Source organism: Haliotis rufescens, unplaced genomic scaffold (genome assembly GCF_023055435.1).
Source record: "Haliotis rufescens isolate VD_foot unplaced genomic scaffold, xgHalRufe1.0.p SCAF_21, whole genome shotgun sequence".
Classification (NCBI taxonomy): domain Eukaryota; kingdom Metazoa; phylum Mollusca; class Gastropoda; order Lepetellida; family Haliotidae; genus Haliotis; species Haliotis rufescens.
The window spans coordinates 3,227,913-3,253,268 of record NW_025963902.1 but is presented as its reverse complement, the minus strand read 5'-3'; the positions used below and the strand labels follow the sequence as shown (position 1 = coordinate 3,253,268).

At 42.9% G+C, this 25,356-nt stretch overlaps 1 protein-coding gene across 1 annotated transcript; it reads right to left on the bottom strand.

The window, feature by feature from the left end:
* Positions 1-4,945: 4,945 nt before the first annotated feature.
* Positions 4,946-23,838, bottom strand: LOC124133461 (cilia- and flagella-associated protein 58-like). The gene is made up of 5 exons (XM_046497893.2): positions 22,119-23,838; positions 12,238-12,379; positions 11,680-11,789; positions 7,484-7,615; positions 4,946-6,067 (listed from the first exon to the last, which is right to left on the bottom strand). The coding sequence occupies exons 1-5, from the start codon at positions 22,251-22,253 to the stop codon at positions 5,108-5,110; spliced, it is 1,479 nt and encodes a 492-aa protein (XP_046353849.2). The 5' UTR covers positions 22,254-23,838; the 3' UTR covers positions 4,946-5,107.
* Positions 23,839-25,356: the final 1,518 nt, after the last annotated feature.

Genomic DNA, 25,356 nt, shown 5'->3' with positions numbered 1-25,356 from the left:
GACAAGCATGGGTTGCTGAAGACCTATTCTACCCCGAGTACGTCATTGCTATACGTACATGTACACTGCAGACCCGAAACTGTCGTTGACCCGAAATTATATATGCGGTTCCAGACTATTTGATTTCGCGTGAGTCACGACTTGCGTGACACTCGAATGGAACGCATACATTCCGAAACTGAGGGTATGGTTGAGTCACATTTCGCCTACATCCCATTTAGCCAAGAGAAACCACGTTGGCGAATAGGGAATAGAAAATGCAACCCTATTGAGAAAATGGACTTGACTTGGTGGAATTAAGGAAGGTCAGTTTCACAATGTATGAGTAAAAAGATAAGCATATCATTGTCTTTAAAGGGAGTCGGTCTATAATCAGTGTTTATATAAGCAATTGTCCTCGCCTTCATATTGACCATGGTGCAACAACTCGGCCACGCTCACGAGCTTACAGAGATCTTGACCAGCGCCTCAACCGACTGAGACAGCAACTTGAAAGTGGAAGAAAATCGCCCATTCAGTTCCTGGACGCAGCAAGTCACTTATTAAAGCTTCAATAAACTCAGATTGTTTTTTTTATTATTGTTTTGTATTATCAGTTGCTATGAATAAAAATAGGAAAGAAAAACACTAAGGGAGATTCCATTTACATCTGAAGGGGGTAAACTTATTACTCATGCATGAAATAACAGTCACCAGACTGTAGGCGAAATGGGATGTAGGCGAAATGGGAACAACCCGAGGGTATTATATTTAAGTTAAGTTTCATACATCTTATGTGACAGTGTATATTGTAGGGGCGCATCTTGGCTAATTTTTATTGTAAGCTAAATCAACTTTACGAGGGCCGGGTAGGGTCAAGCTCACCCAGATTATTTTTAGAATTTGATGCTAGAATTAAAACGCTATTTCCTGCATTTTGGGTCCATTTTTGAAAGATTGTATTATAACAAATATTGGTAATGTATTTATTATTATGTTTTATTAGTAATATATAAATATTTTTCTCCACCCCCCAACACATTTTGGACTTTCATTTATGAAACATCCATGATGACAAATGAAATTTAAACATTAAAACATTAAAACGAATCGATATGAGTTTTTACATGTTCATTCTTGTGCGTAGAGATTTTTAAGTTAGACAATACATATCACGTTCGACAGTGTAGAGTTTGAATTAATGATTTACTGGATAGATGATACATTGAGGTTTACTTATTTTTAAAAATATATGTCGGTTTTTCTAAGGTGTGAGCAATTGCTTTTTGCTACAATGTTCCGATCCTGTATTGCAAGTTATATTTCTGATGATAGTGAGTGTCAAATTGAGTGAAGCTCTCGTAAAATATCTCCTTGCACAGTGCGAAAGGGATACCTATCGGAAAACACCGATTGTGCATGTTTCGAACACTCGAGACTCCAGGCAGGGGGGGGGGGGGGGGGGGGGGGTTTAGTGCCTCCGAAGTCGTTCATTTCTTTGAAGGGTGGTGTTTCCTAGGTGTGTACGGATGTGCTAATATTGTTTTCGATTTCCTTATTTCCCTGATCCATGGTATGTCGCCACCATACCGGTACACGTTGGTATCACTTAAGCTTTCCCCGCACATAATGATATTATTATTTTATGATGTGAAGATTCCGGGGTAGAATATGTCTTCAGCAACCAATGCTTGCCGTAAAAGGTGACTATGCTTGTCGTAAAAGGCGACTAACGGGATCAGGTGGTCAGGCTCGCTGACTTGGTTGATGCATGTCATCGATCCCAATGGCGTGGATCGATGCTCATGATATTAATCACTGGATTGTCTGGTCCAGACTCGATTATTTACAGACCGCTGTCATATAGCTGGAATATTGCTGAGTGCGGCGTTAAACGTTAAACAACAAACCAACCAACCAACCAACCTAGAAACGCGGTCACCCATCCAATGAATCTCGCGACTTACGTTGATTAACGTCACCTGATTTGGGACCTTTGCGCTGTGCACAGGACCAGGTGCCACCATTAAGTATTCACATCGTACTATAAACAAAATCTTCTTCCCGGGGCCATTAAACCTATGCTGAAATAATTGAGCACAACAACATTAAGTGCATAGTGTTTAATGGAAGTGGTCATACAATAATCTATGAAAGCACACGTTTGGACAGGCACCTGTTCAACAGATACCGTACAATGATGTGATTGTTAACCCAGTATATACTGATTGTTTGCACTATAGATGAAGACCGCCTCCGTGGTCTAGTGGTAGAGCGTCCGCCCGGAGAGCGGAAGGCTCGGGGTTCGATCCCCGGCCGCGTCATACCAAAAGACGTTAAAAGATGGTACTTGTTGTTACCCTGTCTGGCGCTCGGCATTAAGGGGCTAAAACAAGGACTGGTCGGCTCGGAGTCAGTATACTGTGTCTGAGTGGGGTATTCATGTTAAACTGCGGCATGGTATCTCAGTGAGCTAGCACTATAAATCGGCATCAGTCCGGACTAGTACAAGCAGCCACACAAACACACACACGTACATGCACGTCGCTATATAAGTGCAATAATCTTGGACGCGACGTTAAACCCAATTTCACCTCACCTCACCTATAGATGAAACATTAGAGACGCACTGATAATCATCCTACGATGACCCTAATTATAATATCGGTATGTCATCAATGGGAGTAGGCATTCTGTGACTGAAGCAGAAAATAGCTGCGGGGCGTGTTAGCATAAACAACCTGGATCAGCATTATTCCAGTATCATGAGTGAGTGAGTGAGTGTGATTTTACGCCGCTTGTAGCAATATTCCAGCAATATCACGGCGGTGGACACCAGAAATGGGCTTCACACATTGTACCCATGTCGGGAATCGAACCCGGGTCTACGGCGTGACGAGCGAACGCTTTAACCACTAGGCTACCCGACAGCCCCTTGCCATGCTAGAACAGTCCCTTCAAACTCTCATGGTGGTGGGGAAGTGGGTAAAACGTACCCTCGTTACACCGAAGTCCGAGTTCGATTTCCAACATGGGTGCAATATGTGAAGTTCCTTTCTTCCCTGCAGTGATATATATAGCGAGATAAAACCATATAACTCACTCACTCACTGAAACATTGTGCCCATGTCGGGTACTCCAGTTTCAAACATGCCCCCATCAATATTTCCCTTTACAAAACATGGGGTTTATTCTGAATCATGATTCATAGAAAACAACCGTTAACGCCAGAAAATCAAACAGATTTCACTGGGCGTAAAGGCAAAATAGTGATGAAAATTATATGAATGGATCACTTGAAATCAGTGCAGACGCAAGGTGTTTGCGTAAAAAGTAAGGGTGTCCTGATTTACTGGAAGCACCTGCCAATTTTCATACAAAAATAAATGAGCTGTGAAAAAGTGACCATGCTTGTCGCAAGAGGCGACTAACGGGATCGGGTGGTCAGGCTCGCTGACTTGGTTGATGCACGTCATCGTATCCCAACTGCGTAGATCGCTGCTCATGATGTCAATCACTGGATTGTCTGGCCCAGACTCGATTGCCGTTATTTAGCAGAAATATTGAGTCTGGGCCAGACATTCCAGTGAACAGTATCCACGTGATTGTTGTATGACAGCCCCGAGTCACAGGGTCATAATATACTCGTTGACACTTACACCCCCAGGCCATGAAGGAAACATCACATCGTTATCAGTACATGAAATCCGAGTCTCCCACACCTTCTTTCTAAGTCTCCGTAACATGGACATCAAGGTTTCAATCACATTTGACATTGTTGTCAGAACAGATAATGCGTTTGAGGTAATTTTTGTATACTCTTCCAAAACTATATCTTTGGTCTCGATTGTAGTCCGCACATTCACGATTGTAGTTTCAACAAGACGTTACCAGCTCTGGAACATTCACAGACTGACATCTAGTCACTGAAATGAACATATTTTACAGAAAAAACAGTTGTTAAATTCGTGTTATAAAATATGATAAAAAGGAGCCCAAAGACTTTCTTCCTTTCTGACACTGCAGTAATCTAGACTTGCCAAACATTATAGACTTGCATGGGCTGTATTGGATATATTTGTTTCAGAGTCTGTATGCCAGACTAGAACATTCAGTACTGTAAGGATCCTATAGGGGATACTCCTTACTAAAATACTCTTGTTTTGATGACCTCCAGACGACCACTCGTCATTAGTCTCATCTTAAGATTTATTGACATATCACATCTACTCGTTTACAGTAGGAACATTAAGTGTGAGTTTGGTTTAGCGCCTCTTTCGCAATATTCCAGCAATATCACGACGGGGGCCACAAGAAAATGGGCTTTACACATTGTACCCATGTGGGAAATCGAACCTGGGTCTTCGGCGTGACGAGTGAATACTTTAACCGCTAGACTACCCCACCGCCCCAGGTGCTGACAGGTTTGGAACTTTCAATACTAGAGTCCTACTGAGGTCATACGGGAGCCCCTTCCTGGTATGTTTCTTTGGTCCCGTCTTAAAGTCTCCCATCTTCCCGAGGTAAGGGAGTTATCTGACTTTGAACGTCCAGTTTCCAAGCTTGCCGAACTAGGTTGGAATTCCTAGGCTCGATCGTAGCGCCACCAGTAGTTATTACGAGTTATATCCCTTCTATGTCCCTCCTATGGACCAATCAGATTTCACCTCTCGTATCACTTGCATTTTTCAAACAAAATGGCGGCGCCCAGTCAAGACGATCTGATCGATAATATAATATAAACATAAAGTTCTATATTGTGATAAAACGGGTCTTACATCGCGAAGCGCATCATATCGCGTGAGCACCTTGATTAAAAACATGAAGAGATTTGGAAAAAATCTGTTGACAACGAGTTGGCGGTGTATATGCTTTGGAAATCCTGCAATCGACCGAAATCTGCTCGACAGATTTTGATTGGACTATGCATAGACTCTTTAGTCCAGCCAAAATGTAACTCCATAATACCAGCCTAGTTCGGCATGGCTGCGAACTGGACTTTTATAGTCAGTTAACTCGTTTGCCTCGGGAAGATGAAAGTGTTAACACAGGGTGTTAATACACTGGTGTGTTGACAATGACAGTTGGCACCCCGACTTCTGCAGCAGGCATATCATCTCCTGACCAGTTAGACTTCTGTGGGGGGTACATCATAGTCCCTGACGAGGGGCATGCTGATCTGCCGCCGAGGCCCTCCCTGGGAGCTCGGCTTGCTCCCTGGCGGCTTCACCCTGATCACCCTCCGTGCAGGAACGGCGTCCTGTGACCTCACCGGCTCCATCTTGTCTTCTCGGAGGTAGTCGTTGACATGAGCGTAAGCAATCCTCATCTCCCTGGTCATCTCAGGACTCGACACTCTAGATCTCGTCTTTGTCTTCACGTTGGAGAGGTTCTTCCTGAGTGCTTGTATCTCTTGTCGGAGGGAGTCGATCTCCGCATCCTTCCACACCATCTTCTTGTAGAGATGTTCGATCTGGGCGTGGACCATCGCCACCTGCATCGCCAGGAAGCGGAGGTCGGTTCTTACTGACTGTTGGTTGGCCTTGTGATCGGAGAGAGTTGGAGTGTCTCGTGTCAACACGTCACTCAGTTTCTGTATTTCCGATAAAAGGTTATTCTTGGCCTTGTCCTCCTTCTGAAGATGACCTTTGACAACATCGGTAAGTGACTTGTCGGAGTATTTGGTGTTCTTTACCCCGAGCAGAGCACACACTGCCTCCTTTTCGTTTGACACAGATGTAGCGTTCTCCCGCCCGACGTTAGCGAGCTGAAGAACCTTCTTTAAGTTCCGTTCTAGAAGAGTGACCTTCACATTGTCAGGGTCACCCTCGCACCTCTCGGATTCCTCGCCAAGAAATGACCTCAGCTGATAATTGATCCCTGCAATGTTGGCATTGAGCATGTCAAATCTCTCCTTGAGGCGAATGATGGTTTTGCTGTTGGCGGTGTTGAAGTTGGCTTGCTTTTCGATGTCGTTGACATGCTCATACCGGAGGCGTTCCAGCTCCTTATTAAGACTCTGCACTTCAATCGTTAGACTTCGGAGTTGTTCGTCTTTACCCTTAACCTCTGCTTGGAGCTGTGCAACCTGGAAGAGAAATATGGCCTTTAACAGAAGTACTCACTCTGTAAATATGTGTAAACCCAGACAAGGATAATGATTAAATCCTAAGCGGAATACATATTTGGTGTGCTCTATCTAAACACGTTCAGGGTATAAAAACAATAAATGAGTTATCGTCTCACAGCCTAACAAACACCTAAACACAACATCCCCATAATCTTAACAAGTTTAGACCTTCAACATTTTTAGAATTTATATGTTTGCGACAACGTGCATATCATAAGTTAAGTAAGGATAAGATTTATAATTCATATTGAAATTAGACGTGCAAATCGGATTTACAGACACTTGCATAGCACATTAAAAAGTAAGAGGCGACTAACGGGATCGGGTAGTCAGGCTCGCTGACTTGGTTGATGCATGTCATCGTATCCCAATTGCGTGGATCGATGCTCGCGATGTCAATCGCCGGATTGTCTGGTCAAGACTCGATTATTTACAGACCGCCGTCATTTAGCTGGAATATTGCTGAGTGCGGCGTTAAACAACAAACAAATAAACATACAAGCCAACTAAAATGTACATATAAAGCAACCTTTGGTTAATGGTAAATGAGAAAGTTTGACTTTTAAGACAACAACAGTTTCCGTAGCACAGATGGTAGGGTGAGAGCTACAAATCTAGATAGCAGGTTCGTATCGAGCTTTTTAAGTTGTTGTGAGTTTTAATGTGTCCTCGCTATGTATTGTTTCCATCAGACAGGAAACGTAATCTGACAATGACAGTATATCTGATAACTACGATAGACCCTTACTTATGTAGCCTATATAAACGCTACATAACAAAGAAAGCGCCCCATTTTCAAATTACCTAAGCTGAATTTCGGGGGAGAGGAGTGTAAACGGGACTTTTCCACATTTAGACGCAAATTACGTTCAGCTGCACAGTTTGATAATCAGATGTTTTGAGCATCATGTTATAAAAGGATACATTAGGGATCCAGAAAGCACGAAAGTGTGTCTTGTCGGTGACACCTTGTGAATGTCATTACGTGTATATGAAATTTCATTCAGAAATGTTGTAGAACGGACACCCTATATTCCGGAAACATCTTCTTCCACTTACATAGCGACGCGCGCGCGCCCGTGCGTGCGTGCGTGCGTGCGTGCGTGCGTGTGTGGTGTGTGTGTGTGTGTGTGTGTGTGTGTGGCTGCTTGTACTAGTCAGGACTAATGCCGATAATATAGTGCCAGCCCACTGAGGTACTATCCCGCATTTTAAGATGAATACCCAACTCAGACACAGTAAACTGACTCCGAGCCGACCAGTCCTTGTGTTAGCCCCTTAATGCCGAGCGTCAGGGAGAGTATACATATTTATAATAAAAAGGGCAATCATCTGGCTATGGCCTAAACCGTAATTGTTGCAACCATGTAGTACCTGAGTGTGCATCGTCTGTATGGTTTCACGGAGGTGTCTCTCGTGTTTGAAGTCGGCTGCTCTTGTTTTGATGACCTCCAGACGATCGCTCGGCGCCGCCTGCCACGACGTCACCAACGTCTTCTCTCGCACCTGCATATACAGTGAGCCTCTTCAATCAATATCTAAGATTTTGTTTGTTTGTTTGTTGTTTAACGCCGCTCTCGGCAATATTCCAGCCATATAACGGCGGTCTGTAAATAATCGAGGCTGTACCAGACAATCCAGCGATTGACATCATGAGCATCGATCCACACAATTAGGATACGATGACATGCATCAACCAAGTCAGCGAGCCTGACTACCCAATCCCGTTAGTCGCGTCTTACAAGCATAGTCGCTTTTACGACAAGCATGGGTTGCTGAGGACCTATTCTACCCCGGATCTTCACGGGTCCAATATCTAAGAAACACTGTGAAGGATATTCACACATTGTATTCTTGTTGGGAATCAACCATGAGTCTGACATGTCACTACTTTAACAACTTAGTGACTACTCGGGCGGTCGGGTAGCCTAGTGGTTAAAGCGTTCGCTCGTCACGCAGAAGACCCGGGTTCGATTCCCGACATGGGTACATTGTGTGAAGCCCATTTCTGGTGTCCCTCGCCGTGATATTGCTGGAATATTGCTAAAAGCGGCGTAAAACCATACTCACTCACTCACTCACTAGTGACTACTCGCCCCATGAATAGATACATATACATGTCAACAATTGAAGTAGGCAGTGTGAGAGAGTGAGTCGGTTTTACGTGGCCATATTCCAGCAATATCACGGGGGTACACCAGAAATGGGTTTCACACATTGTATCCATGTCGGACGCTTACCCACGCCCCTAGTCTGTTATATTGACCCTCATATTATGTACCCAATATAGCCCATGCAAGCCAATAATAGTTGCCAAGACGACTTCAGTTTGATGTGAGTGTCTGGGCTTTTTTTCGTTATGATTTATTAAGAATAATTAAACGTTTTTTTCTGCAAAATATATTAGTTTCAGAGACTAGATGTTAGGGACCGACCTTTGATAGTCTTGTAGGGGATTGGGATTTTATTGAAAAAAATTGTTCCCGAAAATTCTTGAAAAAATTAAATATACTTCAGACGTAAATAAAAGAGAAAATGCCTGCCACCAAAAAATACATTGTTGCAATGTGTTTTTCTTAATAAACCACAAAGAATTATAGTTTGGAATAAAACAATTTTGGTTTTATAGCTGTAGCAGAAAAATATCTAATTTCGATACAAAATTCCTCCCCCACTCCCCTGCGTATGAATCGGTCCGCCCTTAGTCTACGCCCCTTGTGAGATTTGTAAGGACTCAAACTGAGAAGACGGTCCCCAACTTGAAACCCTTACACTTATGAAAAGAAACCAAGGTGAAGAGGGCCATGCGGTGGCTGATGTGGTGGCACACAGTTTGGGTGAGATGCGGACGTAAAATCAGTGATGCGCTGCAGCTTATGATTACGGGTTATGAGTATAATGTGCGGGCCCCGCCTTGATAGGGCTGGAACATCACCCAGAGCGGCATAAAGGCCAACTCACTCACTAACTCACTGTAATTATTGAGGAGCCCAAATCCCGGTTTCACAAACTGATCTTAGGATTGTCTATCCATGGATGTTGATGTATAACAAAATACCATGGTGTGTCATAAGTCCATATTAAAGAATGGCGGTAATGCCCGTCACAGCTCTAGGGGCCTAGTAAGGTGAGGTGAGGTGAAATTGGGTTTAACGTCGTGTCCAAGATTATTGCACTTATAGAGCGACGTGCATGCACGTGTGTGTGGCTGCTTGTACTTGTCTGGAGTGATGCCGATTTATAGTGCTAGCTGAGATACCATGCCAGTTTAACATGAATACCCCACTCAGACACAGTATACTGACTCCGAGCCGACCAGTCCTTGTGTTAACCCCTTAATGCCGAACGTCAGACAGGGTAACAACAAGTACCATCTTTTAACGTCTTTTGGCATGAAGCGGCCAGGGATCGAACCCCGGACCTTCCGCTCTCACCAAATGAAGCTTATTAGCCTGTGATTCAATGTTAAAGCAAAAAAACTCCATTTTTACCGGTGGGAACAAAGTTTAACATGCCCACCGTACAGCGAAACCCGGTTAATCCAGAAAACATCGTTCGGATTAATATCGTTGGACACTACCATATACGTTCCAAACAGTTTCCGGATTTACAGGGTTTCAGGATTTCATTGGGTGAATCTGCGGTGCAAAAGAAGTATACTCTTGAAAGTTGGATTTGACAAAATTATTTCAAACGTTTTCAAAGCATTACTAGGTTCAAATCAGTTGCCGAAACACTGCAAACTTTAGGCCCGAAACACAACTGTTATACTCGTATTAAATACATCACCATCGAATAACCATTTCTCGTTTGTCTCATGGTTGTATACTTTCTTTTGCCCGGCAGTTTATGTAGGTTCAATCACTGGCATGTACGCCATGTTGGGGATAAAATGTTTCCGTGACCTTCACCTTTAACGCTAATGACAGAGGCGGACTATTAAAAGATCTCATTGATCCTTCTGTCGTACCCTTGTGGGTGTGTCTGGCAATCCATGAATAGTGTCATGAGGCCATTAAGTTTGGTGGTACGGTAACGGGAGAGCACAATTCCCATAGCATATACACTGTACAGGGGGACATCGAGGCTTGCTGTAGTGAGTGAGTATGGTTTTACGCCGCTTTTAGAAATATTCCAGCAATATCACGGCGGGGGATCCCAGAAATGGGCTTCACACACTGTACCCATGTGGGGAATCGAACCCGGGTCTTCGGCGTGACTCACTCTTAAGTAAAGCCCAGAGCACACTGCTCACTCAATCTCTTTCAAAACGTAGAGGTGTTCTTTTTGTGAAGATTTCAAAAAGCGGCACGCAATCATTAGGTTGTATAATCAGAGTTACAACATTCAACAGGTATTATGGTATCAAACTTCCAAAGTTGACGCATAATTGACCAAACATATGTCTGATGCTCCGTATGTTTCCGTGGGTTTTCAGGTGCACAATTGCGATGCCTTTGCAGGTGTTTGTGCCATCGGTGGAGCAGGATACGTTCACTTGTTTCGCGAACACCTGGTGTGATCACTATTTCATAGTTTCGTAAACACATGCGTTTGATATAGTCGGAATAATACAATGGAGATTTCTTATAATCATAGATATATCTATAACAAAAGACGTATATATAGAGAGAGATACATACGTCTTTGCTCTGACAAATATTGCAACACGACTTGGCACGTTGAAGGCCGCCAATATTAAAATCTTGTGGGGAATCGAACCCGGGTTTTATTATAGTGGTGAGCCTTCACTCGACGACTCCTTACTTTCGCTTCTGATACTCTAAACTCAAGAGACAAACGTATAAGAATGTCGACACTGTTTCACACGGGCAACGCGCGACGTCCAGGTGATTAGTGTACGTTTGTTTAAAGACGACAATAACTACATACGGAGTAGGTGTCAATTACGAAAGAAACAACCTAACACGCGTGAGGCGTGGTTCCAAGCGACAGTGACAAGCACGACTACAGCGTCTAATTGGTAACCGGATATCTGAAAACACGTTGTTATTGCATTTCGAGAGTAACCTGAGAGAGAAGATGAAAAAGTGTTGTTTTAATTATTTTTTTCATCTTGTGGACTGACTGTGGACTGCTCTATAGCCTTCAGGGTGCCTGTTGTACAAAGCGATCTTAGCGCTAAGGTGGTCGTGACGTACCTCCCATCTTAACACAAACTTACGACAGTCATAGCGCTAAGATTGTTTTGTACAACGGCGCCCAGACCATATTTACTCTGTGACTAGATTATCTCTGGGGATCCGTTTCTTGAGAACTTTTTTTACACCTCTTTTCTGTTATCATTTTCCCCTCTTTTGGGGTGGCTGTGTGGTGGGTGGGTGGGGGTGGAGGGTGGGGGGGGTTCACAACAAATGCGGTATGTCCAGAAAATATATGAAAATATTTTTTGAAGGTCACCAAAAAGTGGTCGACTCCTCCTTTCCTAGAAAACAAATGTAGGTCTTGGAAAAGTTGCAGATATGTATTCTGTGTCAACCACATGTCCCATCTGTTTAAAAAATATAAATATATCAACTGCCGAAACAACAGGAATATCTCATATTTACCATGCTGTCTAAACACGTGATCAACTTCTTCCGGATGTCGTCTGGTATTCTCTCCAAAATGGCGGGAAACCGGCTCGCGATCGTCTCTTCCATGTCCGCGTGACTCGACTCTGAAAACAAAGTGTCTCAATATATACATCGGTGGTATCTGTTATAATCCTTCTCTCGTGAAATTAAAGATGGCACACTATCTGTGGTCGGGTTGCGGCAGTGTTTCAGTAGATGATGTGTGTCACGTTGTGTCTTCATGTTGCATGTTATTCTCTGAAAGTATTCTTCATATCGTCCCACTGACCATTGCCTAGCAACCTTCAGTGACCGGTGCCTAGCAACTCACCTTCATCCCACATGACATCGGTCAGGAAGCAGAGACCGTTGCCTGGCAACACTCACCTTCATCTCACATGGCATCGGCCCGAGACAGTGACCGGTGCCTAGCAACACTCGCTTTCATCCCATATGACATCCCAAGAAACAGTGACCGTTGCCTAGCAACACTAACCTTCATCCCACATGACATCGGCCAGGAAACAGTGACCGTTGCCTAGCAACACTAACCTTCATCCCACATGACATCGGCCAGGAAACAGTGACCGGTGCCTAGCAACACTCGCCGGAAGCGTCTGAAGGCAGCGCTCGTTCTCAGTTGTAGAGCGCTCATCAACCTCTCCGCTCTCTCCTCGCGACTCAAGCCATCTTCCTGCGAAATTAAGTAAAATGTTTCTTTCAATTATTAGTTCGAGAGCGACATACAGTCAAACCTCGCAACTCTGGACGGTGTGTTTCAAATGACATAGTCCGGCATGTTGCATCATTTGTGAACACCTATGTCCCTTTCGCTGTATACAGACGTTCGGTTTACAGGGTGTCCGGTATATAGGAACCCGACTGTAACGAGAACTGTACTGTAGACCTACGTTCCTTTCATTAAGCTTGTCAGGACTGTCGAGTGACAGACTTGAAACGGCAACTGACGAGATATATATACCTGTATCCTGTACCCTTCCCAAAGTACTGTATTTCAATGTCATTTGTTTTTGTAAACCTGTTTTATGTATGATTTTCCTTAATGACTTTTAACAGATGAGATAATGAATGTTGGGTCGAACCTTTTTTACGTAAAAAATTATAAAGTAGGAAAGGCATTTACAAAAAAGGGTACGCAAAAAGCAATGGATGACAAGTTAACGTTATTGAGTTGCGCTTTGCCAGGATCCGCTCATCGTGGGTTCGAATCCAAAAGTTGTCCCGAGTATGATCCGTGGTATGCCAACATGATAACCCTGCCGTGGAGGACATTTACCAAATCTGACGCGTCACTGACAAAAATTATATCCGATGCTATTCCCTGTTTGGACTTGAATCATATGTGTTCCCGTAGTTTTCATGTGAGCACCTGACTTGCCGGTATACATGTCTTTGTAACAGGTGCCACCCGTGGAGCAAGATACGCTCACCTTTTCGCAAACATCTGGTATTATTACTTACATAGTGATTCATAGTGACACATACTCATGAATTAGTGGGAATCGTAACTCCGCCAAAATGGTAAACGTAAACCTGTATCTTGTTTTAGCCTTTCCTTTACACGCCGTGATGTATACTGAAATATTATTCAAAGAGGCGTTCATCCCAACTCACATCCATTTTTTTAAGAAAGGTGAGCTTCAGTACACGAAAATATTTTAGAGATTATTGTGAATTGTTTTTGTATAATTGCCAACAGGTATCTTATATGCACATAACGGATAAAATACTCTGTTAAATCCCATTGTCCTCTTTTCTTACGGCATTGTTCAGAAATCTGAATTGATTTTTCAAGCTGATATTTCCCAGTCGTCTCATTCAGCACTGTAGGGGCCATGTTGATTATACCTCGACAATAGCATGGATCACGATCGTGTCTGAATGCTATACGCACGGCCTAATGAAGTCTCTTGCATTGTGGGAAAATTCCCCCTGTCGGGGTAGGTGATTTCCAGACAATACACCTGTTTGCCAATCGCTTTCTAATACACACACCTACCTGTCAGTTACCTGTCAAGTTATTACGGGACGTGGATGGCTATTGAATATTCCCGTACGGCGTAAATGCAGTTACAGAGTGATTTAGCGTACCCGCATTGAGGCTTAATACCCAGTCTGGTTATCTGTTGCGATCGTATTTCCAGCAGGACTGCAGACACGTGTCAAGATATGGCTGTAATGTGTTTCTATATGTCTGGCTGTATGGTGATGTTTGTACTGAGCACTTAAAGTGGCTGCATGAATAGGTGATCTGTGTGATGAATGGCTTGTGGTCCCTATTAAACGTGGCGTCGGGAATTTCAGCATGGCTCGTGGAAATTAAAGTGACTTTACTTACGATAGAATGTCGAGCATGCTTTGACGACGCCATAAATTCACGAAACGTTCATTGCATGGAGTGGTGATGTTTGTTGATACTTTTAAAGGACTGAACTAAAGAAACCTCGACTCGGCGAAGGGTACGTGTTTTGACGTGTTGTCACTAACGACATACACACAATTCTGGTTTTTATTTTTTAAAGCTAAGTAATACTGTCAAGAGAACAAAGAGCAAATTAAGAGAATTTATGGCATGCAAAAATACCAATACATTTAATTACGAACTCAATTATAACTAACTCAAAGGAAACACTAATTTTAATTCGTTATAACCGCAGTTCGTCATAAGCAAACGTACAGACTGTATACAGCAAAAGGACAGGACAAAAATAGTCCGTAATATCCGTTAGTTCGTTATAAGCGTGTTTGTTATGAACATAGTATACTGTACTTATATTAATAATGGTTGTGGTGTTGTTGGAATGGGTGGCGGCGTGGATGGGGGTGTTGGAATTCGTGGCGGCGTGGGTGGGGATGTTGGAATGGGTAGGGGCGGGCATGTTGGAATGGGTGGGGGTGGGACTGTACCCAAGTCCTTATATGTATATAGCCTATATGAAACTGTACCCAAGTCCTTATGTGTCTGTAGCCTATATGAAACTGTACCCAAGTCCGTATGTGTATATAGCCTATATGAAACTGTACCCAAGTCCTTATGTGTATATAGCCTTTATAAAACTGTACCCAAGTCCTTATGTGTCTGTAGCCTATATGAAACTGTACCCAAGTCCTTATGTGTATATAGCCTGGGTGAAACTGTACCTAAGTCCTTATGTGTATATAGCCTATATGAAACTGTACCCAAGTCCTTATGTGTATATAGCCTGGGTGAAACTGAGACAATCGTCAACAATCTCTCTGCTAAGGTGTTCACGTTGAGGTCGGAGGCTCACAAGTAGTACATTTCGGAGAGGAATCTAAATCTACTACTAAATTGGTTTGGATTTTTTCTTATGTATGTTTATGTCAAACCGGCGTCTTTTATTTGGATGCCAGGAGAATATGTGTGCAAATCGGTCCAAGAGTTTTGTGTCTGACCCCATTACAGAGTGTGTGAGTGAGTGAATGAGTTGGGTTTAACGTCGTTTTCACCAGTATTCCAGTTATAGCCCGAAGTGGTGCAGGTCTCAGACGTTTACCACGTTGATGAAACCCACAAGCACAGGTGTGGTACTGACAAACCAAGAAACATGATCAGGGCGAACATCACAAGAGACCAACCAGACTGGAACTCCCCTTGAGTGGGTGAATTGACGCTGAACTGCAATGATAACCCAAAATGACGCATTTCTTTGACGTTTATTTAATTGGTGAAACCTACAAGTAAGGGTATAGTGCTGACAGGCAAAGAAGGAAAAGGGTGAGTATAGGATTCGAACCCTATGCAGCAGTCCTGGCCCCAGCTAATGATTTCATCACCATCAATGCCAGTGAATGACGTCACACAGCGGTGTACATTGTCATTAATGCCAGCGAATGACGTCACACAGTGGTGTACATACCCAAAATGCACGTGAATGACGTCACATAGCGGTGTACATACCCAAAATGCACGTGAATGACGTCACACAGTTTTGTACATATCTCCATGACCGTGAATGACGTCACATAGCGGTGTACATACCCAAAATGCACGTGAATGACGTCACACAGCGGTGTACATATCTCCATGCCCGTGACTGACGTCACACAGTGTTGTACATAGCTCAATGACCGTGAATGACGTCACACAGTGGTGTACATAACCAAAATGCCCGTGAATGACATCACACAGTGGTGTACATATCCACAATGCCCGTGAATGACATCACAGTGGTGTACATACCCGCAATGCCCGTGAATGACATCACACAGTGGTGTACATATCCACAATGCCCGTGAATTACGTCACACAGCGGTGTACATACCCAAAATGCCCGTGAATGACGTCACACAGTGTTGTACATAGCTCAATGACCATGAATGACGTTACACAGTGTTGTACATAGCTCAATGACCATGAATGACGTCACACAATGGTGTACATATCCACAATGCCCGTGAATGACGTCACACAATGGTATGCATACCCACAATGCCCGTGAATGACGTCACAAAATGGTGTACATATCCACAAGGCCCGTGAATGACGTCACACAATGGTGCACATACCCACAATGCCCGTGAATGACATCACACAATGGTGTACATACCCACAATGCCCGTGAATGACGTCACATAATGGTGTACATACCCACAATGCCCGTGAATGACGTCACACAATGGTGTACGTACACACAATACCCGTGAATGTTGTCACACAGTCGTGTACGCAACAGCTGGTGACGCCCGGGGATGCTGTTGGCACTGATGCTCGCCGTCAGGTAACGGACGTTAATAGGGAAACTAGGAGATTAGTCTTGCATCAGTTGCATCGATTGTTTACTGAACGGTGATGCGTCTGACATTTATTGTCAGTTAAAACCTCCCACGTGCATGGTCGTGGCCCTCCAGTAAATGAATTATCTGAAAGCATGACATATTAGCAAGTCCATCCAGGAAATTTGTTTCTGAATGAACTTGCTTAATTTGATAGGGGTCTATTCTCTTTTGAATGATGGCGGTCTCGGCCTGGTCGTTTACTGTTTTCAGGAAATTCGTGATATTCATTTTCAAATAAAATATTATTTTATTTTTTTGCAACTCCAATAATAAAATCAGAAAAACGACCTTTGCCATGACAGTTTTTATCTTCCCGAGGCAAGTGTGTTAACTGAATATAAAAGTCCAGTTTCCACCCTTGCCGAACTAGACTGGTATTATTGAGTTATAGAGCCTAATCATAGTCCAATCAAAATCGCGCAACGAAATCGAAATCCTGTTCGTAAACTGTCATGCAGATTTCGGTCGATTGCAGGATTTGAAAAGCATGTGCACCGCCAACTCGTTGTCAACAAATATTTACTAAATCTTTTCATGTTTTAACTGGTGCTCGCGTGATTTGGTGCATATCGCGATGTAAGACCCGTTTTATTACAATATAGATCTTGATTATCGAGCAGATCGTCCTGACTTGACGCAGCCATTTTGTTTGAAACAAATGCAAGTAATACGAGAGGTGGAATCTGATTGGTCCATGGGAGAGGCTCAGAAGGGACATAACCGGTAATAGCCATTGGTGGCGCTACGATCGAGCCCAGGAATTCCAGCCTAGTTCGACAAGGGTCGAAACTGGACTTTTAAAGTCAGTTAAGTCTATTGGAAGATGGACAGTTATTGGCGCCTCGGTGGGGATGGCTTAATGCTTTACATTCAGGGGGACGTGGGAAATGAATGCAATAACACGTGACCAATTCAGCTGATCAGAATGCAGGAATTACAAAATGGGTGAGTGAGTATGGTTTTACGCCGCTTTTAGCAATATTCCAGAAATATCACGGAGGGGGGGGGACACCAGAAATGGGCTTAACACATTGTACCCATGTCAGGAATCGAACCCGGGTCTTCGTCGTGACTAGCGAACGCTTTAACCACTAGGCTATCCGACCGCCCCGGAATTACAATGAACACAACGAAAATGTAATTATTTTCAAATAAAAACTTATTTTATATTTTGCAACTCAGAAAATCAGAAAAACGACCTTTGCCATGACAGTTATTGGCAAGGTTGAACTTTGATCAAAAACATATCCAAACATTAAAGGCAGATGACGTCATACTTCCAGCAATCATGGCCCGAGTAGACACATCTAAATGGGGAAATCTCCTCGACTATTGGCAGTAGAAAACAAAAACCACAACCTGAAAGTCTAATTATTTATGTTCACTTCTGTAGCTCTGGCTTGCTTCCGTGTAAATCAGCTTCCCCGTCAGGGATGAAACATTCGTTGCTAGGCAACCACATTAATAAACATCCCCACAGGACACGACTAAGATCAGAACCGTTTCAGGTAACTTTGATCTGTTGCCATGGTAATGACTGTTTTCGTGTTGTATTGATTGTGTTTGATTTAGGGCGGTACAGCAATGTGGTTTTGCTCTCAGTTAAAGTTGGTGAAGCCCAGGTGTTCGTGATGTCGGTCAGTATCGCCGACAATGACTTGTATACGGTTTCAGTATTGAACAGGTGCCTTACTGTGTCACGCGGCTTATAGTCACGGAGGCAACCTGTTAGGCGCAGCTCTACGTGTGTGTGTGTGTGTGTGTGTGCGTGCGTGCGTGCGTGTGTGTGTGTGTGTGTGTGTGTGTGTGTGTGTGCGTGCGTGTGTGTGTGTGTGCGTATAGACGTGCCTGTGTGTCATCTTTCTGTGTTGATGTGTCTGCGTGTGTGCTCGTGTGTACGTGTCTGTGTGTCATCTGTCTGTGTGAATGTATATATATACATATGTGTGTATGTGTGTGTGTCAATATGTGTATATGTGTGTGTGTGTGTGTGTGTGTGTGTGTTTGAGTGTATGTATGTGTCTGTTTGTATGTATGTGTGTGTGCGCGTGTGTGCATGTGCCAGTATGTTTGTGTGTGTATACGTGTCTGTGTGTGTACGTGTCTGTGTGAATGTGTGCGTGCGTGTGTGTCTATGGTGATGGGTGTAGCGATGTTGGGGAGGGGTGGGGGTGGGGGAGCTCCTTTTACTACATATGTATGTTCTCTACGTACAGAATGCGTATCTTTCTCTAAGTTGATTTGAATAAGGTCAGACGTGCGTTGTTGAATTTTACTTTTAGCTTCTGATCCTAATAGTTTTAATGCAAAATATACTGATTAAAGAAAGTTCAGTACTTTCAGTGAACTTACATCCACATTTTCGACTCGGGGGTCGAAACAGATACATCCAATCCATAAACTAATCCACCTTCATCAATTGAGGATGGGTGATATCGCGAGAGCGAGTACCCCAAAGATTTGAAGGCTTTTGCTGAATAGGAAATGTCTGGTGAGTCAGCGGTTAGGATTTGGTCCGGATAGGTGTGGATGCCAAAGGGGCCTTTATTGGTCATAGGTACCGGCATAAATATCTAAATGTTAGACAGTATTCTTCAGTGTGGAACCACATACCTGATTGACTTTCAAGGGAGCACTTTACACTGAAGGGATTTTGCCGTCCGACTATTCAGGTCAAACACGCTTAGAACTATCTGAAGACGTTTATTCAAAACGGATGTGCGGCCATGCACAGCCGATCGACGTCAGCCAGCGGATGAAGAGAAACTTGTCAGAGGCATTCGTTTGTTTGTTTGTTTTTTTTGTTTGTTTGTTTGTTGGGCGGTCGGGTAGCCAAGTGGTTAAAAATTCGCTCGTCACGCCGAAGACATGGGTTCACATTGATGATATCTCCTGTTAGTCTATGTGGATTTGGATAACTAGAACATATTTCATGTGTCGAAGCATCACATTTCTCGTTACACGTGGAATATCCTATTTATTATATACTTTTTGTGTAGTTGTCTACCGGAAAATAAAAATATTTCATTAGAAATGTAAAATCTTGAAACGTAAATTCTCCCTCCCTAACACGCAGGGACGTTCCAACACCCCTTGTATTTGCGACTCAAAAAGTAGTTCCGTGTTTGCCGAATCTTAAATAATATAAACAAAAGTAACAAAATATATTTTGAGTTACGGAAATCCTTTATCATACATTTGAATATGATTATATGCAAAATCAACTAAACAATAATCTTGAAAACTACGAGACAGCTGTTGGAAGCTAAAGAATATACTCTGTTCAAGTAACAAAAAATGGTCCTTTACGAAAACGAACAGTCTGGATTGACGAGTTAAATGAGACATTTACAGTTTATAACGAAACATTTTCAAGAGAATAACAAGCGCCCAGAAGCGACATTAACTCCATAACCATATGTCATTTTTTTGCCTTGTCTTTATAAAGGAAGTCAACAGTTTGTGTACGGGCTAGACATTTACGAAAAGGGAGACAATTTGCGGGGAGGTAACTCTTGTATGACCATAGTTCCATCCAGGTGTGTTCACTGCAGTGAAATAGTATATAATAAAATGCGTGAAGACATTTTCTAGTGTCCCGTGGTGATATTGCTGGAATGTTAATAATAACGGCGTAAAACCATACGGACTCGCTCCTGTTTGATATCTGGGGACCTCGTGCATTCATTATCGTTTAAAGGGGCGGTCGGATAGCCTAGTGGTTAAAGCGTTTCCCTCGTTACGCCGAAGACCCGGGTTCGATTCCCGACATGGGTACAATGTGTGTAGCCCATTTCTGGTGACCCCGCCGTGGTATTGCTGGAATATTGCTAAAAGCGGCGTAAAACCATACTCACTCACTCATTAACGTTTAAGCTTCACTAAGCCTATAAGCAGAGTACGTTGTACCAATCTAGCCTGTAGCCTGCAGTTGGCACAGCCATCTATTGCTATATACCCATGCAAGTTAGAACGCACGTACGGCCGCACCCGAAATATATGACTGCCTTGACATGTCAGTGACCCCAGTACTTTCATAGCAATTGTAAAGCAAACACGGGTGATTGTGAGAGTACTCGAACCTGTCTTTGTTCTAGATTTACTACAGGTAGTTAAATAAACACTTGGTCAGATTGGATGATAACCTTCTCTTGTTCCTGTCGTGTTACCGCCTCACTGAAGGCGGATATTTACGCCACATTAGGTACGTTTAGTATTTCTACCAAATGTGATTAATTTAATGCACACATGGATAACCGATAGGAATATTACTATGTGAAAGTATGAATGAATAAAATAGACAATAGATCACCAAGGCACTACTATATGATCCCCGGGGAGGGGAAGGTCGGGGGGGTCGATCAAAAAGTAAGGACTGATCGGCTCGGAGTAGGACTGGGACGGGTAACTCGGGTACTCGGGTCGGGTGGGTACTGAGTAGGACCCGGGTATCTATAGGTCTACCGAACCCGTGGTTAGTCACGTGATAATTGTTTAATGATAAAAATGATCTAGAACTCTATGTTTAAACTACAAGTCACCAGTTTTTCGCAGTTGTTTCGCACAACAACTTCATTCACCTTCAGTGTATGCATGACCAGATCGTTTTATACCTGTATCTAAACACATTTTGCCAGGGCTACCGTCAAACTTTTCCCAATCGGACAGTTTGTACCTACCTCTTGGGACCTACAGCGGGTACCCGGGTAGGGTCGGGTAATAGGGGGGTGGGTACCCGGGTAGTAAATTTTGACTTGTCCCAGCCCTAGCTCGGAGCCAGTATACTGTGTCTGAGTTGGGTATTCGTGTTAAACTGCGGCATGGTATCCCAGTAGGCTAGCACGATAAAACCGGCGTTAGTCCGGACGTGATCACGACTTTAAACCCATTTCCAAATCACCTCACCACATGTGCAAATTACCTTGCTGGGCAAGCAAAGTTAGTCGTCTAAGGTGCCGCATTTCGATGTGCAGAGTTACGTCCAAGGTCAATGCTAGTGGGTAATAATCCCCTATTCGCCGTGATTATGTTATTATCAAATCCGCCATTCTTCATCACTTCGCGCTTTCCTCCCACACAAAGTGCTACTGCGTAATATGATTGAAATATTGTCGAAACTCACTCAATCACTCTTGCCTTGTTTTATCACAGAAATGAATCTTACCTGAGGTGATTTTAGGTTAGTTTGGTTTAACGCTGTGATAAGAGGTACGACTGTTACTTTCACGTCATGACACATAAATGACCTTCACCTTGACGTCCTATATGTATCACACATGAGCTCAAAAATCACAACATCCTGCTTTGACATAAGATGTGATAACAGACGCAAAATTCTCACCTAACGTCATATGAACAAGTGTTGATTCCGGATTAGAATTGATCCTCATCACAGAATATGCAAGAGGCGACTTAATGAATCGGAGGTCAGGCTCGGTGACCTGGTTGATTGTGTGTCATCGTACCCCGAGGGCGTGAATCGTTCCTCATAATATCAGTCACTGGTAGGTTTGGTCCTGACTTGATTATTTACAGGCCGCGGAATATTATTGAGCGCAGCGTTAAATCACAAACAAGCCTAAAATCACGTCATATAGAACCGAGTGTCTCACCTTGACGTCTGCTATCATGGACTGTGGCAACACCTTCTCCTTCAGCAACAAGTCGTAGAAGTCGTCAGTGATGATGAGGTTCTTCGTCAGGAGCGTCCTGTTCCTTTCCATGAGATTCCGATACCTCTCATCCATTTTCCAAAATGTCCAAATAGTAGCTACTGCAAACGTAATATGCTTCGACTGTAGGCTTAATCTATGGCGTTTTTCCCTTCTGAAAATTGTTAGATGACGTCTGTAATTGGATTTACAAACTGTCTGAATCCCACACCTGTTTACAAATAATTGTTAAATTCTCGAATAAAGGTAACATCGTCAAAATACATTCAGAATTCACCTCACTCCTCCCTTTGAGTGAGCACGCCTAGGTGTATTAAAGCACTGTCTGTGAAAGTAAGTCAATTTCAATAAGCCCGTGTCTGTTCGCTCAGCACATGACTATGTTGCAGCGCTTCCTCCGACAGATGTGTCCGGAGATAGTTGATCACGTAAGATCACCTCACATTCTCATCAATCGATTCATGGGCTGAACGCAGGCGGGGGACAATCAGTCACATATGTGTTGTCATTCAGACAGCCTCCTCCACGATGATATGATACGTCTTAATTGATTGTGATTAATCTCAATTTGTTGCATCTTTGTCTCCTGCAACGGCTCTTGTTCCGAAACATTTAGATTACCACGGACTCATTCAGATGTGTTTGGGTACCGCGTGGTCAATCTGTTGGTGTCAGGTGTCGGTAAGGCTTGACTGGTCGGGGGCTGTTAAGATAACAGACTTGTATTAAGTTCGGAGTTAATGCTTCTTGCGATCCATCTTGGTCAGTAATTCAAGGAAATGGACCGATGTTCTAAGTGAACAAAACCTTTGTTGTCTTGTGTGGGAATGGCTAGAAGCAGAGTTTATATTAATGGTAGTTATATCTCACAATTATTTCTGACATAAGGAATATTCTCGTCTAAGTCAGATAAGTGCTTCGACAATGGTGAGCTCAGATCAGAGCTTTTAGTTGGGCTTCAAGACGATCACTGAACCTCGGACCAACTACTCACTCGTATTAGGGTCCAAAACTGCCCGGTTCAGATTCCAATAATCGGTTCAGATTTCAACAATTGGTTCAGTATCCAAAAATCGGTCCACATTCCCAAATTCGGTTCACAATTCAATCCAACAATCGCTTCAGATTCCAACAATCAGTTCTCATTCGGTTCAGATTCTAACGGTCGATTCAGCTTCCGACAATCGGTACTCATTCCAACAATCGGTTCAAGTTTCAAAAATCAGTTCACATAAGTTAGATTGTAATGTTCTGTTCAGATAATGGTACTAATCGGTTTAAGTGTTCAGATCACGGAAATCAATTCAACAATGCACCAGAAAATAACCACGTTCTGCTCATGCCATAAAACAAGATATATAATACAGTTCAGACAAACCGTCCGGTTCAGATGTAGATAATCACGGCTCCCTTGAAGACCTAACAACGAGGACTGATCGCCAACAAAACCTCAACTCACTGCGACAGATTGACGAATGTAATGCTACATTCTGACCACGCTGTCAATATACTACCATCACCACCGGTAATTTCATACAGCTATTTCCAAGCAGATAACTCTTCAACGAAAAAAATCAATGAAACGCGTGGATTCCTAATGTCCAGTTAACACGTTTTCATAATCGTCGACGATGTTGCACACCCTCAATAACGTCGTCACAGCTGCACCGTTATCCCGACAACCATGGTCTTGATACAACCGGAGCAAATAGTTTCACACGGCCCTTAACTTCAGCATTCTATACACCCACGAACCGCCTCGCCGTCTCCTAATTGTGGTATAGCCACGAGCACGTGTAGATCACAAAGCCACGCCCCCTTGTATATTGCACTGTTGACAGTTGTAATTGACATAACTGTTTGTTCAATGACACGTCGGGCCATGAAAGTCGGGGAATCGCAACGAGTATATATACTGAATATATAAGCCAACCCTTTCTATAAGTCAATTTTCGCAGCATTAAACTCGGTCAGGTAAGAAATAATTACATTAACTCGACGTTTTGAACATGCACCTTTCAAACTGAAACTCACTTTGTAACACAAAGTCGCAATGAAAACTTCTTTAGAATGGATCAAATAGACAGGAAACACGACTTTAAACGTGTATTGAATATACGTACTGCATTGGGGGTATTGCTGTGACGAGTATTACAATGCTGTATACAAATATATGTGGTTTCAGATTGCATTGATCGTGTATGATATACATAAATTATTCAACCTTCAGACAGAGTATATAACTCATATGTAACTATATACAAACCTGTCAGAAATACGTTAGTAGTTTCCCACAAGTATTGTTCCAACCAGTCTATTTCGGTAAGTTTCTTTTCCTGCCTTGCGAAACACGCATCCTAATCTAACCTGGTAGTTAAATTTTGAGAAATAATTCACCCGTGATAAATTGGTTTTGTACATGTACATTACTCACCGGTCAAACAGTCAATTAGTTTTAGAAGGGAGACGAAATTGTGGGAGGCAAAGGACGTACTTTCATCCCGTGGTCACGGTTTTATTTTGTCATGCCCGACATTATATAAAATTCAGTGTTCGAAATACCTGCCTCCCCGACCGTCCGAGACGGGTTGATTTCGACTCGGGCTGCCAGATCTTCAAAAAACCCTGCCCGACTGTCGGGTTATATTTCATTATGTGAATATATTCTAATTATTTCCCGATGAAAAGCAATAATTCACATGTAAAAATGAATGATAAAATGTAACCAAAAAGAAACCCCGTTAGCTTATCCTGAGAAACATATGATTATAGTGGGCAGGCAGGTTTTGGTCAGGGCTGGCAAGTATTTCAGCTAGCCAGTCCTGTGGTCTGGCTGAATTTTTTGGGAGTTTCATACCCTGATAAAATCAGTGCCAAAACCTGCAAAAACTGATCTTGGAATTGAGAAACGATATCTTATATCGTGACTAAGTGTTTTATATTTATTTTAATGTATTTAATCGTGTATTTGATCTTGCATGACTTCTTGTCATTGATGGTTTTCGAAGTCTCTCGTAACTGCACGTGGAGTGGCTCAGTTTTTGTATATCAAATAGTATTTTATTGTCTTTGACTTGTATTATATTGGAGATGAGACTGGAATATATCATCTGTCTGTCTTGTTTTTTAACATTTTGTTTTGGGAGTAAATTACTTTTTCGCTATTTTCTAAAATGTC